This window comes from Panthera onca, chromosome C1 (assembly GCF_046562875.1).
Source record: "Panthera onca isolate mPanOnc1 chromosome C1, mPanOnc1 haplotype 2, whole genome shotgun sequence".
In the NCBI taxonomy this organism is placed as follows: domain Eukaryota; kingdom Metazoa; phylum Chordata; class Mammalia; order Carnivora; family Felidae; genus Panthera; species Panthera onca.
The window spans coordinates 22676106-22692186 of NC_138346.1; the positions used below are offsets into that span (position 1 = coordinate 22676106).

General features: G+C 40.0%; 1 protein-coding gene across 1 annotated transcript in view; it reads right to left on the bottom strand.

Moving 5' to 3' along the window:
* Positions 1-1010: 1010 nt before the first annotated feature.
* The window catches only part of VWC2L (von Willebrand factor C domain containing 2 like), a 158874-nt gene continuing 143803 nt past the window's right edge, over positions 1011-16081 (bottom strand). Inside the window, exon 4 of the mRNA XM_060623458.3 lies at positions 1011-2116. Within this exon, the coding sequence (XP_060479441.1) occupies positions 1968-2116 (149 nt within the window). The 3' untranslated portion in view covers positions 1011-1967. The remainder of the gene's footprint in view (positions 2117-16081) is intronic.

The window sequence follows — 16081 nt, forward strand, 5'->3', positions numbered from 1 at the left end:
GAAATGCTTCCAGGGAGGAGAGGCTGACCATTTGAAATGAAAACCCAGTTGATGAGACTAAAGAAGTATATCCTGAGGGTGGACCTATGGCAATAGAAGCCTCCCTCCATTTGGAGGAGACTGACCTCTATTCCTTGGGGCTGCTGGTTGTGCATGTATGTCCCAAAGGGCTTAGAGGCTCACCAAATCCACGGGCTCAGCCAGAGTCTGCTTGGTGTGCTGCCCTGGCAGAAACCACTCTGTACTGATGATTCTTAACCTCTGATTCTCAACAGGTGAAATGTCCCTTCCCCACTCTTTGCAGACATTTGGCAATGCTGGAGACAATCTGTTGTTACGAGGGTGTTTGCTATTGGCATTTAGTAGATAGAGGCCAAAGATGTTGCTAAGCATCCATAAAATGCACAGGACAGCCCCCAACAACAACAAATTATCTGGCCCACTATATAAATAGAGTTAAAGTTGAGAAATCTTGTTTAGAATGTGGCACTCTGTGAGAACTGTGGCAAAGCCCAGGCTGGTGTGGAAGTGGAAAAGGAAAGAACATCGGTAGTGAAAACAACCTTAAAGTTTCCTCAAGGACCCTGCCAGATCCACGCCAAGTTTTTCAAGATAGGAGAGCAGAATAAGCAACTAATTATGCCATGTGGTTTCAGAATCCCCAAATTTATGCTTGACTCGAGGTGGCATCAGATACCCTGTGTATTTTATTTTTCTGTTACTATACGAGCAGCATTACCAGGGCAACCTTGAGACTCTTCAAAGGTTCACTTTAATTGTTCAGTATCTAATATATACATTTTAAAAAATGTTCAACAAATGGAATTGTATTGTGCAAGACTCACTCTACCCTAATCTTTAATTTAAATCAGCACTTGAGGTGGAAAGAGTGTCCTGAATCTGTGTTTTAGACATAGGGCTGAGTGGTCATTACTAAAACATGGCAAACACAGTCCCAAACCAAACAAAAACAAAAACAAAAGCAAAAAAAACTTCCTGTGGGTACTACTGGCCTTCGGCCAAATCTGAACTCAAAAGCCAGGCATGTTCAGTCGGATTCAGATTCACAGTGGGGCTACTCACCCTGGTTCTGGTATTTATAGGACCATGTGACCAAGTGGGCTTAGAGTGTGTTAAGTTACAAACCAAACTGAGATTCAGCATCATGGGAATGTCTGGTGATTAATGCTGCAATTCTGAATTCCTGGCTCCCTTTGGATTCTTGAGCCAAGCTCATGGTGTTCTTCACATATTAGTTTTTGATTGGCAGTTTCAAGGTTTTGTGTCGGAAATGTGTGGTTTGTAAGAATTGTGATCCCCCACACATGGCACCAAGCACCAGTTCCCTGCCCCGCCCCAGCAGTACATCCGTCTGTACCCACCTCTCTCTTCTGAGCCTATACTGCGTGTTTCACCCAAGGTGGGGTGGTGATTGATTGGATGCTTTTGTGTCTTCCTGGTTAGGAAGCGTCCTCACCCCTGATATTCCTTTACTAAAGCTTATGTGACACAACTCAAAACTGTGCAGTTGAATATGGCCCCTTAGGCTCTAAATAGAAAAAGAAATACTACAAGAGAAAAATGCCATGTGGGATGTACAGAAGAGTAAACATGAAGTAAATCGGCGGACAGTAAGCTGGCTGGCTAGAGGTGTCACCAGAACGGGAGCCTGTACGAGGCTGTTTCTTCCTTTTTATTTCAGAAATCCAGTCATCAAGTCACCATCAAGCATGGATAATTACAAAAGCGGTTTCGATAGCTATATACTATATAGATCTTATATAGCAAGAGAGAAAGAAATTTCCTCTTAGCAAAATATTCACTTTTGTCAACCCTAAAAGGTTTTGCTGGTGACCCTGTTGTAGCTGGCAGGAGTTTGTTTGTTTGTTTTGTTTTGTTTCAAACATGTGCAGTGTGGAAGCCATAGCATCCTCTCCTAAGAACTCCTCATCGGTTGGGAATTTGTTCTACACAGTCTGCTTGCCTTGGCATTCGCGTTTTGAACACTGAGCAGGCTTCCACCAGTCCCCGTTGTGACAGTGACAGATGTTACATTCATCCACTTTCACTTCAATGCCAGCCGGGATTATTGTAGTTCCTGCAAAGCAGTTTGGACCTGGAACACACATAGATGTTGATTAGTTGATTAAATTTGAGTGGCTCCCATTTTCTCTTCCCTCCCCAACCCCCATCAAAACGCCAACCCCCAAAACCATGAATGAGTAGGTCAGACTACTCTTCATAGTTCACTACTGAGGTACTTTCTAGCCATCTCCTTTAAATGCAGACTTTCAACCTCTACTCTCTTGTAAACAGCTCATATTCCCCATGTGTATAAAAAAAAAAAAAGATACAGTGCTCAAAACAATCTTACCGTCTGTTACTGAGTACTGCAGTTTTCTAAAGTATGATTCTACGTATAAAACTCTAGTTGCTTTCTGCTCTGGGGTGTAAATGCTGCAGAAGCATCCCCTGAAACTCTAGAGGGTGTCTAGAGTGGTCTGCTTCAGATGATGGTACCCTGTGGCCTGCCCTCTCACTTCCATGGTGGGTAGGCCACAATGAACTTGTTCATTGCCTGGCTTTAGTACCTTCCCAAAGTCCAGTTCCTGGAATCTCCAGTTTGTTTCTTGATAACAATAAATAATTCATGACCAGATGATTTATTCATGCCCCAAACAAGCTTTGTTGGAGGTTCATTTGATTTTTATAAATGGAGCTCCTTTAATCTGCTGGCTATCTTTTTTTTTTTTTTTTTTTTTTTTTTTTAAGAATGACCCAAATGGTTGGCTTTTGAAAGTCAGCAGGAATTTTATTTTACTTTCCAGATTCAGAAAAGCTTTACTGAAAATGTCACCTGCTTAGTAGAGATGGATGTTTTTAAAATTGACCAATCTTAATTTTTTACTTATCTTTCTCTCCTTTCTCTTAGTTTCCCTTTCTTCCCAAGGTACAAATGCCAGTATTCAGTACTGGTGATACTATTTTTCAAAATCAAATGGAATAAAAATTGCTTCCCAAGATGCAACGGATTGTAGTGGGGTGGTGCAAGTTGCTGTTTCTTTGAAACAATTTGGTGTAAGTTTCCAAAGTACAAATTTGGATAAAGAGAGGGAGTTGTGTCTACTCATGATTTATCGACCCAGCATTACTGGCCACTTTCCATAACCATTGCAAAGTAACACACATCAATATCAGTGTTCTACTTTCACTTTCTTACTGCTTGATAAGAATTTACGAGATTATCTTTACCACCAAATAAATAAAATCAGGGGTGATTTGTAGTTCCACTTCATAATTGACATCTTTTATAAAAATGGTAGCTATGAAGTTGCAATGTATATTTCTCAACACAAATCTATTTAATACACTATGGCTTTAATCATCCATTGTTTTAGAGCTCCCAGACTTCAGTTGTGCATACATAAGCCAGTGACCTTCGTGTACCTATGCCTTTCCTTCACTCTTGGACAAATACCTGGGGCATGTGCCTGTGCATGGTTCTCATAGAGAACCGACCAGCAAGAGTAAGAAGGATATGATGGGTCATCAGTGACAGTTAAACAGTTAGCAAACCATCACCCACAACGGTACTTCTTGTTATGATGCTGTGGTTATAAGCTGCTGGCCATCCTAACCACTGATGATTTAAGGATCACTGTTTTAGGATTTAACTCATTGTTTGATAGACTGAACTGTCTTTGGGGCTACACCTCCCCTGGGAAAATTCCACATGAAATCATTCATTTATTTTGGATCCAAAATAGAGGGAATCTGCAGAGAATTTGGCCTGGAGCCTTTTTCAGAATGTAGCTGGTTGTCTCATGGCTGTTGTTGACAGACCTCTCTCAGCCTGGCTAGTTCTACGCCAGCCAGGATCTGGACAGAGCTGAACTAGCTTCAGTAATCAAACATGATGACCGCTACCACCTGTTTTCCTGAAGCCACCCCCCCCCCCCCCTCCTGGGGAAGAAGTGGTTTCTCTCTCTACCTTCCCACTGCTAATCAACTCTTCTCACCCAATTGTATGCTTGTAACTTTTCCAGATGGGGAAGGAAAAATAGTTTTTTTTTTTCTAAATAGTGGTTCTAAAACAAAGAAGTCCTGGAAACAAGTAGAATATGATCTAGTAAAGAGGTTTTTTTCAGTTTCTTGAAGGGATTTGGAAAGTTCTCAGTAGATTCTTAAGAGTGAATGTGTGTATTTGTGTGTAAGCATAGGCATTCTGTTGGCTCACAGGGGGCAGGTTCATCTCAATGGCATAATAAGAGAAAAAAGGAGGGAGGGATTTTTGTAAAAAAGATTTCTGACAAGTCACTGTGCATGTCTTGAAGAGATATTTTACTAGAGGTATGGTTTTCCTCTCTGCTCCTTTCTGCATGTGTTGGTGTCATACTATGATTAGTGTGTATTTGATCAGCCTCTCTACATCATTTCTTAAGAGCCCCTTAGAATGTGCTGCTTTCTCAGCACAGAAAATATTAATTTATCATGATGGACAGAATGCAAAGAAAGATCCTTTGCACTTTGCCAGGACTGAACAAAGTCACTGCCTATAAATAACCACCTTGATGGTCGACTTGGCGGCCAGAGGTATTTTACAGAATCAAAAATTCCCATTTGATCTCATTAACAATGATTTTATTAGCATGCTTCTGAGAACTTCCAGCGTAACTAAAGCCTCAAGTGTGTGGTTCATAGTATTACCCGCTTAAAAGTAATTCAGATGATTGTGAAGTGCAATGGCTGGCACTATTTGGAAACTGTTCTGGTTTTGTCCCTTTCTCCTTAATAGTGGTGACAGCAAATGTAACTGGTTTCAGGCATATGAGTGTCCTATATGGGTTCCTTACATAGGAAATCTATCTTTGTATTTATTCTCTTTATTAGGGAGGATACTTTCTTTTTGTTTTGGTTTATGTGGAAGAATACGTTTCTTAAGAGAGTAAACCCAATGGCAAAAGCAACGTATTTAGTGTAGAAGACTTGGAGAGATTCCAGGGGAGAGCAGAGAAAATGATTAAACCGAAGCCTGGCAAGTAGGACCTGTGAGAAAAGGTTAAAGGGATTGGAATTATTTAATCTCAAAAGAGAAGACAGAGGAATAACTCAATAACTCTCTGGGAATTAAGGCTTATTATGTGAAGAGTGGCAACCAACTGTTCTTTCTTTCTTCAGACACCTACAATAAGAGGAGATGGAGATGAATTGATTCTCAAGGAATTGGAAACACACACACACACACACACACACACACACAGAGTAATTGCTCAGAGAACTGAGAACCGAGTTGCCAACTGTGTGGTGAGATCCTTAAGAACACAGAAGGTATCATGTGTCAGCTGAAATTGTCAGCTCCTTAAAAATAGGAACTGAAGGGCCACGTGGGTGGTTCAGTCAGTTAAGTGTCCGATTTCAGCCCAGGTAATGATCTCACAGTTTGTGAGTTCGAGCCCCACACCAGGCTCTGCACTATAAATGCGGAGCCTGCTTGGGATTCTCTCTCTCTCTCTCTCTCTCTCCCCCTCTCTGTGCCCTTCCCCCACTTGTACTTTCTCTCAAAATAAACACAATAAACTTAAAAAAAAAGGAACTGAATGAATACCTGTCATTTCCTTTGGTCAGGCTTAATGCTGTGTTTGCCACATATTCCAAACTCAGTATATCTTTATTTCACTAAAAAGTATGAACTGTCTAGTTATATGATAGGAGCAGAATTATTTTTTGAACTAATATGTCAGACCTTACATATACATAAGGCTTTGCCCTAGTAATATTGGTATAGAAATCTCTGTCAATGAATGGTAAGACATAGTGATAATTTCTTGAGCACTTACTTCATGCCAGGAATTTGTGCCATTTAATCATTCCAATAAGCCATGTTAAGGTGCACATTCTCACCTTCAGCCATATAAACCATGTAAGATACATTATCTCTGAGCCTCAGAGATAGAAAATAACTCGGTTGAGTTCATGTACCTAGGAAGTGGCATCAAAGGGATATGAATCAAATCTCTCTGATCTGTAGAATGCTTTTAATTGCCCACAAAAAGAGGCAAACGTCTAGGAGCACATTGCTGGCTCTCATTAACCCAGATCCTAAGCTTCTGATCAGAATCTCGAAGTCTAGTTGGTTTTAGTATTGAGGACACATGGTCTGAGTTAAGAAGCTTGATGGTTAAAAATAAGTGAGACCGTCTTTCTATAGATAGTCATCAGATTTATTGGTTTTATATTGTATAATCTAATACTCTCCAGAAAACACAATTTATCTAACAACTACAAGAAATTTCCCATGGAGAAGAGCTTGAGTAGCAAAGCTTTGGTTTTCCTTCGGGTGGCATGAAATTCCTGCTGGTACTGGAAATAGACCAGATAAGAAGCAGAATGAAAGTGGACTATGACTTAGGAGTCCTGGTTCAAGTTGTGGCTCTATGATTGATTATCTTTGTGACCTTAGGCAAGCACTGTGTAATCCAAAAACTAATGGGGACCCATACGGTCTAGTCTCAGAAAGGATTCATATTTTTGGAGATGCATTAAAATTGGAAATGGAATTCAAATATTTACTAGGAGCTGGAACAGGGAAGGAAGAAGGGAAAGCAGGCTAGGGATACATCTACATGAAAAAGATCTTCCATGAAGCAGAGTTTTCCTATTATTCTGTACTTCATTAAGTACTTAATTTACACAGTTATACAGTAAGACCTTTTTGGCAAACATTTTCTTTTCCACAATAGAAATTATTCAAAAGAAATCTTATAAGGAGGCCATGCTCTGGTGCTTTGGTAAGGTGGTCATGAGGTGCCTGCTTCTCAGTCTTTCCTGCAGGATTATTTTTCCCCACTTCAACCTTGCAGATATAGCTTATGAAGCATGTGCATAGAGTATCTAGTGATCAGACTTCTGATCACTGGCATTTGGAGTGATTTCATCCTGCTTCAATAATCTAAGAAGCCAGGAGAAAATAGATTCCGCTGTATTTGTGGTTGTAAGAACTGAGCAGATTTGCTCAGGCACTGAAGTTCTCCTTGCTAAGTCCTGAGATTTCCTGCATAAAAGAGCACATAGAAACTACATATAAAAGGAAGTCTATTGCTACTCTGATCACACCTCCTGCAGATGTCACTTGCTTATAGTGTTAAATGTCACATTGATTACATGGAGGAACAAATACATAACCTGAAATAAGGTTCTGAAGAAGAGGATAACAGAGCTGTAGAAGGTTGTAACAGAGAACTTGGCCTGTGGCTCCATGGAAAGATTTGGTTTGGGTGGGGGCAGAGGGAGAGTATGACTCAATGAACAGGTAGAAAAAGCTGTGGGGTTAGAGTGATGTGTGTAGCAAGATGTGGCCAGGAAGACAGTTGTCTGCAGGAGCTGGTGGTTCATACTGGCTTGCAAGAGCCAATTGTTAAGTATTCAGGAATTTTATAATCTCACGGACGTTATTTTGGCAATAGGAAGCCATTGAAGTATTTTAAGTAGAGGTGTGTGTCTGTGCGTGCATGTGCATGTATATGTGTTTAATCATGAAGTAAATGGCAATGAGCAAGAATGAAATATGGCCTTTTGTAGCAATGTGGATGGAACTGGAGAGTGTTAGGCTAAGTGAAATAAGTCATACAGAGAAAGACAGATACCGTATGTTTTCACTCTTATGTGGGTCCTGAGAAACTTAACAGAAGACCATGGGGGAGGGGAAGGGGGAAAAAAAGTTACAGAGAGGGAGGGAGGCAAACCATAAGAGACTCTTAAATACTGAGAATAAACTGAGGGTTGTTAGTGGTGGGAGGGAGGGGAAAGTGGGTGATGGACATTGAGGAGGGCACCTGTTGGGGATGAGCACTGGGTGTTGCATGGAAACCAATTTGACAATAAATTTCACATTTAAAAAATAAAATAAAAATAAAAAAATAAATGAAGTGATCACAAAAAAAAATCATGGAGTAAAGACATTGATTTAATAAATGGCACCAGTGTCATTGTATGATTGGTCCATAGGGCACCCATTGTTGGAGTAGACATGATACATCTTGATGGAGGCACCAGACAAAGAGATAGCAAAGAGTAGAACACTCGCAGGCCCTGGCACTGAGTAACAGTAAAAACACATTCTTTTCTCCTTTGCTTTGAGGCATTAAAAGTCTCTGTTAAGATGCTGGAGTTATATTAAGTCAGTGTCAGTAATTAACACATTGGCTTAAGTGAATTGATCATATTATCCCTATACAAAGTAAGGTCTTAAGAGAAAATGCTCCAGGAAATGTGCAGTTTGATCTGGGGGGTGAGCGGGGGGAAAGGAGGGCTGAAAAGGAGGGGTAATTTCTAGTGGGACAGCTTAGTTGGAGTCCCTTTGGGGACCAGGATTACATGCAATCTGATGGAGACAGTGGACTGTTTGGGGAAGAGGAGGATCCTATCCGTCAAGCAACAAAATCATTTCTAGATAATTTAAACTTAAAATGCACTAATTACAGGAAGCTGTATATAGAGAATATCCAGAATACCAAAAAGAATGAAGCTTGGAGGTAATACAATCAGGAACAAGGGCCAAACTCATGCTACAGATTTAAACCAGTAAAAATACACCTTGGGTGCAGATATAGCAGCTTGCTCCGTCAGTATCTCCAACCCAGGACCCTGGATGCTGCTAGAAGCATCATCACAGCTGCCTCTCTTACCAGTCTTGCCAGAAAAGAGGCTGTGGTCCCACACTTCTTGAAATTACTAGCTTCCAGTTTGAAGCTTGCGGCAGGTAATCCTGGAGACAGAGCTTAGTCAACTGCCTGTACCCTAGCTGCAAGGGAGGCTGGAACACGACTACCTGGCAGTTGTAGCTTTTCTAGGGAGAAATGGGCTTTCTTTATGTATAGAGGATTCCCTAGTCACAGGAAGGAGGCAGTCATTCATTTCTGATGTTAAGATGGATGAGGAGAGACAGGTCAATGAGGGCAAATTTCACCTGTTTAAAGTTAGTTTGTTTGTTTCCAGGCTGATGGCCAATATGCTTGTCTCGCATCAGAACAGAAAATAAACATTCAGAACGAGATTGCTCTAAACATGAGTGATATAGTTGTTAATAAGACAAAGTTTCTGCCTTCAGGTTGTTGATATTCAAGTAGGCTGAATCAGATAAAAGGCACAGAAACAAACATGGCCATTTCCAGTCATTCCCTGAAGAAAGTAAACAAGACCAGTTGAGGGCCAGACCAAGAGTGGGAAAATTCTTTATGGTTTACAGAACATGTTTATATATGTTTTCTTATTTCATATTTACCCTAAGGGTGTAAGGTGGTTATCATTGCACAGGTGAGGGAAGTAAAGCTCAGAGAGATTAAGGGACTCGATAAAAGGCAGAGAACACATGGCAGGAGAACTTACATTTCAGCTCTCCTATTCTGACCCCTGGTTGACTGCTTTCCTTGAGGAGAGTCTTTGCTTATGTTTACTGTTATTTCCTCCAGTGGCAGTCATAATCGGCTCTCCTGTTCGTGACTTCCAGCAGTTAACAGTTTTTGACTACTTCGTAAGTAGTAAGAATTTTCATGAATGACCTTATTTCTTCCTCACATGCACTACCATTTTTTTTAATAAGAGAGACAAGGAGGCATAGAAAGTTTACAGGTGACTTCGAGAAAGGCACACAGCTGGTAAGGGATGGAGCTGGGATTGCCCTGTTCCATCCCAGAAGAAATCTTTTCTGTGAGCTGCTTTTCACTTCCTTCAAGTTCTAATAGAATCTGGGATATGGTAGGATGTATTAGAGGGGAAAGGCTAGAGAATTTAAATTCCTGTTTCTTGAGAAAGAGAAGTGTGTGTGTGTGTGTGTGTGTGTGTGTGTGTGTGTGTGTGTGTGTAGGTAAAGGGGTGAATAGGCAAAAGGGTGAATGTAAAGGGGAAAACCTGGCTATGAAATCCCCACATGGAGCAGAGAAGTAGGCCCCTCCAGCAGCTTTATTCAACCTCTTTTTCATAACTGCAAAGCAGGAGTCACTCCCAAGAAGCAGATCTGGCTGAGAAGGCAGCACGATTCTTGTGATCATCTCAGAGGGCAGCCAGCCTGGCACTGAGATGTCTCAGTAGGTGATGCCTTGTTCTTGTTGCTTGTCGACCCAGATCCTCTTTACAGCCAAGCTTCCTCCTTCCCAGTGACTACAAAAACCAAGCTGCTCATGACTACTTTATAGATGCTTCCAGATTATAAATTGGTATGGTGTCCCTGAAAATCCTTTTTCTGACAACAACTTCATATTGCTTAATAGTCCCCTTTTGAGTATTGCAATTTCTGGCCTTGATTTGAAAATTTATTATTGACGCTTGGTGTCTTTTAGAAATTGGTTGTAAATGATCTTCCTGCTGCATAAATGAGGCAGATTCCTATTGTGCAAGGCCATAAACATCCTATATTTATTTGGCAGGGCATCTAAATCATTGTTTCAGCAAATAGTAGGCTTGCAGGCCTCAGTCTGGGGGTACAATTGGATTGGATTATGTTCTTCCTTTCAACTGATTTTAATTCTCTGCTCCGTGAAATCTGATAGATGTTGTTATGCTACTGAAAAGCAAATAGGCTTTCTGATCAGGTGTACCCATTTTCAATTATTAAAATCTTGGAGAAAATGGTTGTAAACCAAAAAAAAAAAAAACAAACCAAAACAAAACAAAACAGTAATGAGAGCTGATAGCAGTTAAAATTTTAGTGACTCAAACCTCCCCAGTAACATGTTCCAATGGCCCTGTCAGGCCTGGACAGACAGAAGTTGCTAAAGGGAGATTCCAGCCCAGAGAATGCAGGCCTCTCTCAGCCTGCTTTTCGTCACCCATCCCTACGTTACCTCACAACCATTTTATTAAACCTAAGAACAAAAAGCTTCCTCAGATTAAGGTGGCAAAATTCAGGAAGGATTGTTTTCTTCGAGGCTGCCCTAGAGGTGCCTGTTAATCATTTTATTTGAAAATTCAATATTGCTGAACTCCCACACAAATTTTGGTGTGAGAGCTCCAGAGAGTTTTCTGGCCCTTAAGTATGTAAGATTTATAGCCTGGTACTCCAATTAAGTGAAATTCTGGGTGCAGAGCGGAGAGTGGAAGGACACAGTCAAGCTACACAATAAGGGTAAAGGTTGGCTAATTTCAGGAGAATCAGCAGGCTCAGAGAATCAGGAGCAGTTCAAATTCTGCATTAGTGGGACACATATGCCCAGTCTCACCTTCAGAAGGATGTGTGGTCAGAACATGGCTTAATTTGCTGTTGTATAAAACATTTTATCTGCTCAATTTTTGCTTCAAATGATTAAATAGTCCTACCCAATTGTCCAAGCTACAATAAGACTCCCTCCCCTTGTGAGAGCTTTCAGTGGTTTTCAGATCACTTTTTATTTTTCTCTCCACAATCCTAAAATTAGGAAGAATGGGTATAATTGTACCTATTTTACAGCTGAGGACACTGAGGTTCAAAGAAAGAAGGAATGAGGTGATTTACTACGTGTGAGATTAGAACTCTGGAGTCATACCCTCTATGTTTCAATCTTGTTTCTGTCATTTACTAGAGATATCATCTCAACAGTGTCCCTAGCCGTAAAGTGGGAATAATATTGAAATAAGTATGCCTACCTTACCAGATTTTGAAAAAGCAAATGAATTAATACATTAAAGGACTTAGAGCAGCACCTGTCACATATGAACATGCAGTACATGTTGTTGCCATTTATTCTGATTATTATTATTACCTGAGTCACAATATAGACTACTTTGGGCAGGATATGGATTCTAGGGCCTTTGATTTCTAGTCTAATTAAAATAAATGAGAACATCAGTGATGGAATTAATCTTATTAATGCCAATTAATATTTTTTTGCAAGGTAAATGAGCATACAACAGTAAAATCATTTCTACATTTCCCCAGATTTGTTGACTGTTTACCAGAAAGCAAGGCAGATGAAAAGAACACCTAGAAGGAGCATCCCTGGGGAGAATTAAAGGGAGATCTATTAGAATGAACTAGCTGTTGACCGTAGAAGGATTCATTAGAAAAATGATTTAAAATGGTTTGGTCAATTAATGATGACTGGTTTTGTTTGTTAGAAAGAAATGTCCAGATATGGTGGGAGAAAGTCTAAATTAAAGGCTAGCAAAGACTGCATTGTATAGGGAGAGTGTATCTAAACATCTGAATTACCTTTCTGTCCATCCTTCCATCCATCCATCCATCCATCCATCCATCCATCTATCCATCCATCCATCCATCCATCCATCACTATCTATTGAGTCTTCTACAGTATTTTTCTTGAAAACAAGAACAGGATAAGTGCAAATGGCCACCAATCATGGACATATTGAATAAATTATGTGTGCGGCTCCATAGACTCTTCAGTAGCTATTGAAAATAATGAATTAAAACCTCCAACTGACTTGGAGAGATTTTCATGAGTTGAAACTGAATAAGAACAGGATTATACAGCAAAGTGGGTATAATATTGATCCTATTTTAATAAAACAAATAGAGATATACTTCTGTTTGTATGCTTGACCAGGATTATATGCAGATAGAGGGAAACTAAAGAGATACCAATACTAAATTGTTAACATGGATTATCTTGCTGGAGAGAGGGATTGCTGATGGTAGAGGGAGATGAATAGGACAAAGTGTCAGGAGAAAAACAAGTACATCATATCATGATATGTGCAAGTGCGTCATGATTCTATGTATAAAACAGAGTTCTTACATTAGCATGCATTTTAAAATCAATGTGTACACTTAATGATGTAATGGTTCCTTTTTTCCCTTAAAGTCTGTTATTAAATTGATAATGCAGCAGACCATCAGGTGAGGAAATGTAGTGAAAGTCATAAAAAGGGACAGACCAAACAGAACTATTAATATTCATTTTCTTGACTCTAAAGTTTTATGGCTATGCTGTGTAGTACAGTAGCAACTAGCCATGTCTGCCTATGAGACATTGGAAATGTCCCTAGTCCAAAATGACATGTGCTGTAAGTGCAAGAAGTAAACGTGAGTGGAGCACCTGGGTGGCTCAGTCGGTTGAGCATCCAGCTCTTGGATTTGGCTCAGATCATGATCCCAGGACCCTGGGATTGAGCCCAGCATAGGGCTCCATGCTCAGCATGGAGCCTGCTTAAGATTCTCCCTCTCCTCTCTCTCTCTCTCTCTCTCTCTCTCTCTCTCTCTCTCTCCCTCCCTCCCTCCCTCCCTCTCTCTCCCTCCCTCCCTCCCTCCCTCTCCCTCCCTCCCTCCCTCTCTCTCCCTCCCTCCCTCTCCCTCCCTCTCTCTCCCTCCCTCTCTCTCCCTCCCTCTCTCTCCCTCTCTCTCCCTCTCTCTCCCTCTCTCTCCCTCTCTCTCCCTCTCTCTCCCTCTCTCTCCCTCTCTCTCCCTCTCTCTCCCTCTCCCTCTCTCTCCTTCCTACTCTCCCACTCATGTGTGCACGCTCTCTCTCTTTAAAATAAAAACATCCCCCCAAAATACAATAGCTCATATTTTTATTAAATATTAAATTAAGCTCATAGCTTAATATTTTTGTGTCAATTATATGTTGGATGAAAATATTTGAGGTATATTTGGTTCAATAAAATGTATTATTTCGTCCCTTTTTTTAGTTTTCTAAAGTGGCTAATTAAAAACACGTACTTAAAAATTGTTTAAATTTGACATTAAATTTGACATTAAATTTAGAACATTTAAAATTACACATGTGGCTTTCATATTTTTATTGGTAACAGCAACAAGGAATTACCAAAGGATAAAGAGCTGTCCCTAATGGCCCAGAGGAAATCTTTATGTAATCTGGTAGGAAAGAATGCTGCCTGTTGTGGAAAAGGGCATATCTTTAAGACAGGTTTGCTCAGTGCGAGCCTTGATCATCAGCGTCACTGAGAACACCTTTGAAATGCAAATTCTCCAGCCCCACTAGACACTGGCTGAATCAGAGCCTCTGGCTAGGGAACCCACAGTCTGTGCTTTAAGGAACATTTCAGGTGATTCCAATGCAGGTTGAAATTTGAGAACCACTACTTCAGGATAAGGCAGAGCTTGGATAAGAAAGAACCTTACATTTGGGCACCACGAAGATAGCAAGCATAGTTAGTCTGAGGTTTGGAAGATGCCTCAAAATAGGCTGAGTTTATCCAAAAAGCAATGAATTCATCATGCTACAACAACATAGGCTTTTAGCAACAGGGTCATTCTTGAGGAGAAATTCTGAGCAAGTAAATGGTGGTTAAATGGTTCAATTACTTTCAAGTTTCAGCATAGCATCTGAGCTGTCATTATTGTGTTTCGTTGACAAGTGTGGTTTTTACCCACATGACAGCTTTGAGAATCAAAGAGTCATGTGTGAAACTTGGCATTTGGAACCATTTTGGCTGCTCTAATGACCTCACTTTCCAAAAAACAAGTTGGTTATTATTGGAAAGAAAATAGTATATATTTATCTCTGGGATAGAAACAGGCTAGAAAAGCTTGTATGACAGTTTGTCTAACTTTCATATAAAAATATAAAATTTCTTTAAGCAACAGGCTTTCTACTTCTGACAGCTAATTTAGTATCTTTGAAAATTGCCTCCTTCATTGATGAAAAAATTGCAAACCTATTTTTGTTTCCTTAAAATAATATGCTTGAGTGAACACACTAAAATGGACGTCATATCCTCACTGGAGAGAGGGACATAAGGCAATGGGTGTGCTTACCAACAAAGTGGGCATCACCACAGACACGCAGACATACGTGCATGCACACGCACACACAGACACATCACTTCATGATGGATATAAAGAGAAAACTTTCCATTTTCATTCTCTATGTTCAAAGACATAAAATGCCTTGCAACTGAAAAAAAGGTGATGGGCAGATTATTTCATTATTGGATTATATGACCAAAGATGCCCTACTGACATTTCTGTGATTTTCATAGTGATGTATTATTAGATATGCCATGGGTAATTTAAGTAACAAAGTGACATTTTTGCTAATGTCCATCTAAATAGCTAATAACTATGACACAGAAATGATGACAAGATTAAAATAAATGGTAAAAATATATAGTCTACAAACTGTATAATGAGTCTAGAAATATTTTAGTCTGGAAATACAATGCCCACCAGACAAACGTATTTCCTTCCTATATGCATATGGCAAAAGTAGATATTGAATACCAATAAGGGGATAAAGTTTATGGAAAATAAAAGGAAGACTAAAAGGAAGAATACACATACTAAGGGGATTTAATCTAGTCTAGAAGTTACAGAAGGGTGCCTTCAGGAATAACAGGAGGTAGGGACAAAGAAGTAACATGAACAGCTCCTAAGTGCAATAAAAGCTTGGTGCACAGGGAAGCATTTGAGATAGTGCAGAGTAGAGAGTCAGTGGAAGGTGGGCTAAGGATAGAATAGAGACATAGGTAGCAGCTAGTTCTTAGTGTTTTTTTTTTAAACTATATTTTGGATTTTGGATTGCATCTAAAGGGCAATCAAAACCATGACATCACCAGATTTACTTTTTAAATAGAATACACTGGCTTCAATGTAGATAATGAGTTGAGCAGAGGCGAAGACTCTATTACAGAAAGTAGACCAATTTAATCAGTTCTTGAATTAGTCCAGGCAAAGATAATCGTGGTGTAGACTAGGGTGGTAGCCCTGGAAATAGAGAGCAATGAGTGAGTTTGAACAATATTTAGGAGGTCCAATCAACATGATTTGGTGGTAGACCAAATGTGTGTAATAAAGTAGATGATTTAAGCAAGGTTATGGGACACTGATGAATGACCAGGATTTGGGGGAAAAAGAATGCAGTTAATGTTAGAAAATTTGAACTGCTATACACATGAATCATTTGAATGGAGATGAATAGCAGAACAGAACTGACTGAGCTGGGCAGAGAGAGTTGGGAGTTTCTGGCAAATGAATGGTAATTGAAGCCAAGGGAGTAGATGTGGTTTCCCTGGAGCTTGGTATAGCCCAGCAAGAGAGTCTAGGACACCATTATCATTTAAGAAGCAGACAAAGAGTTGTGGCCAACCAAGGTGACTTAAGAAGTCTTCAAAGAGGAAAGAGGAAAAGCAG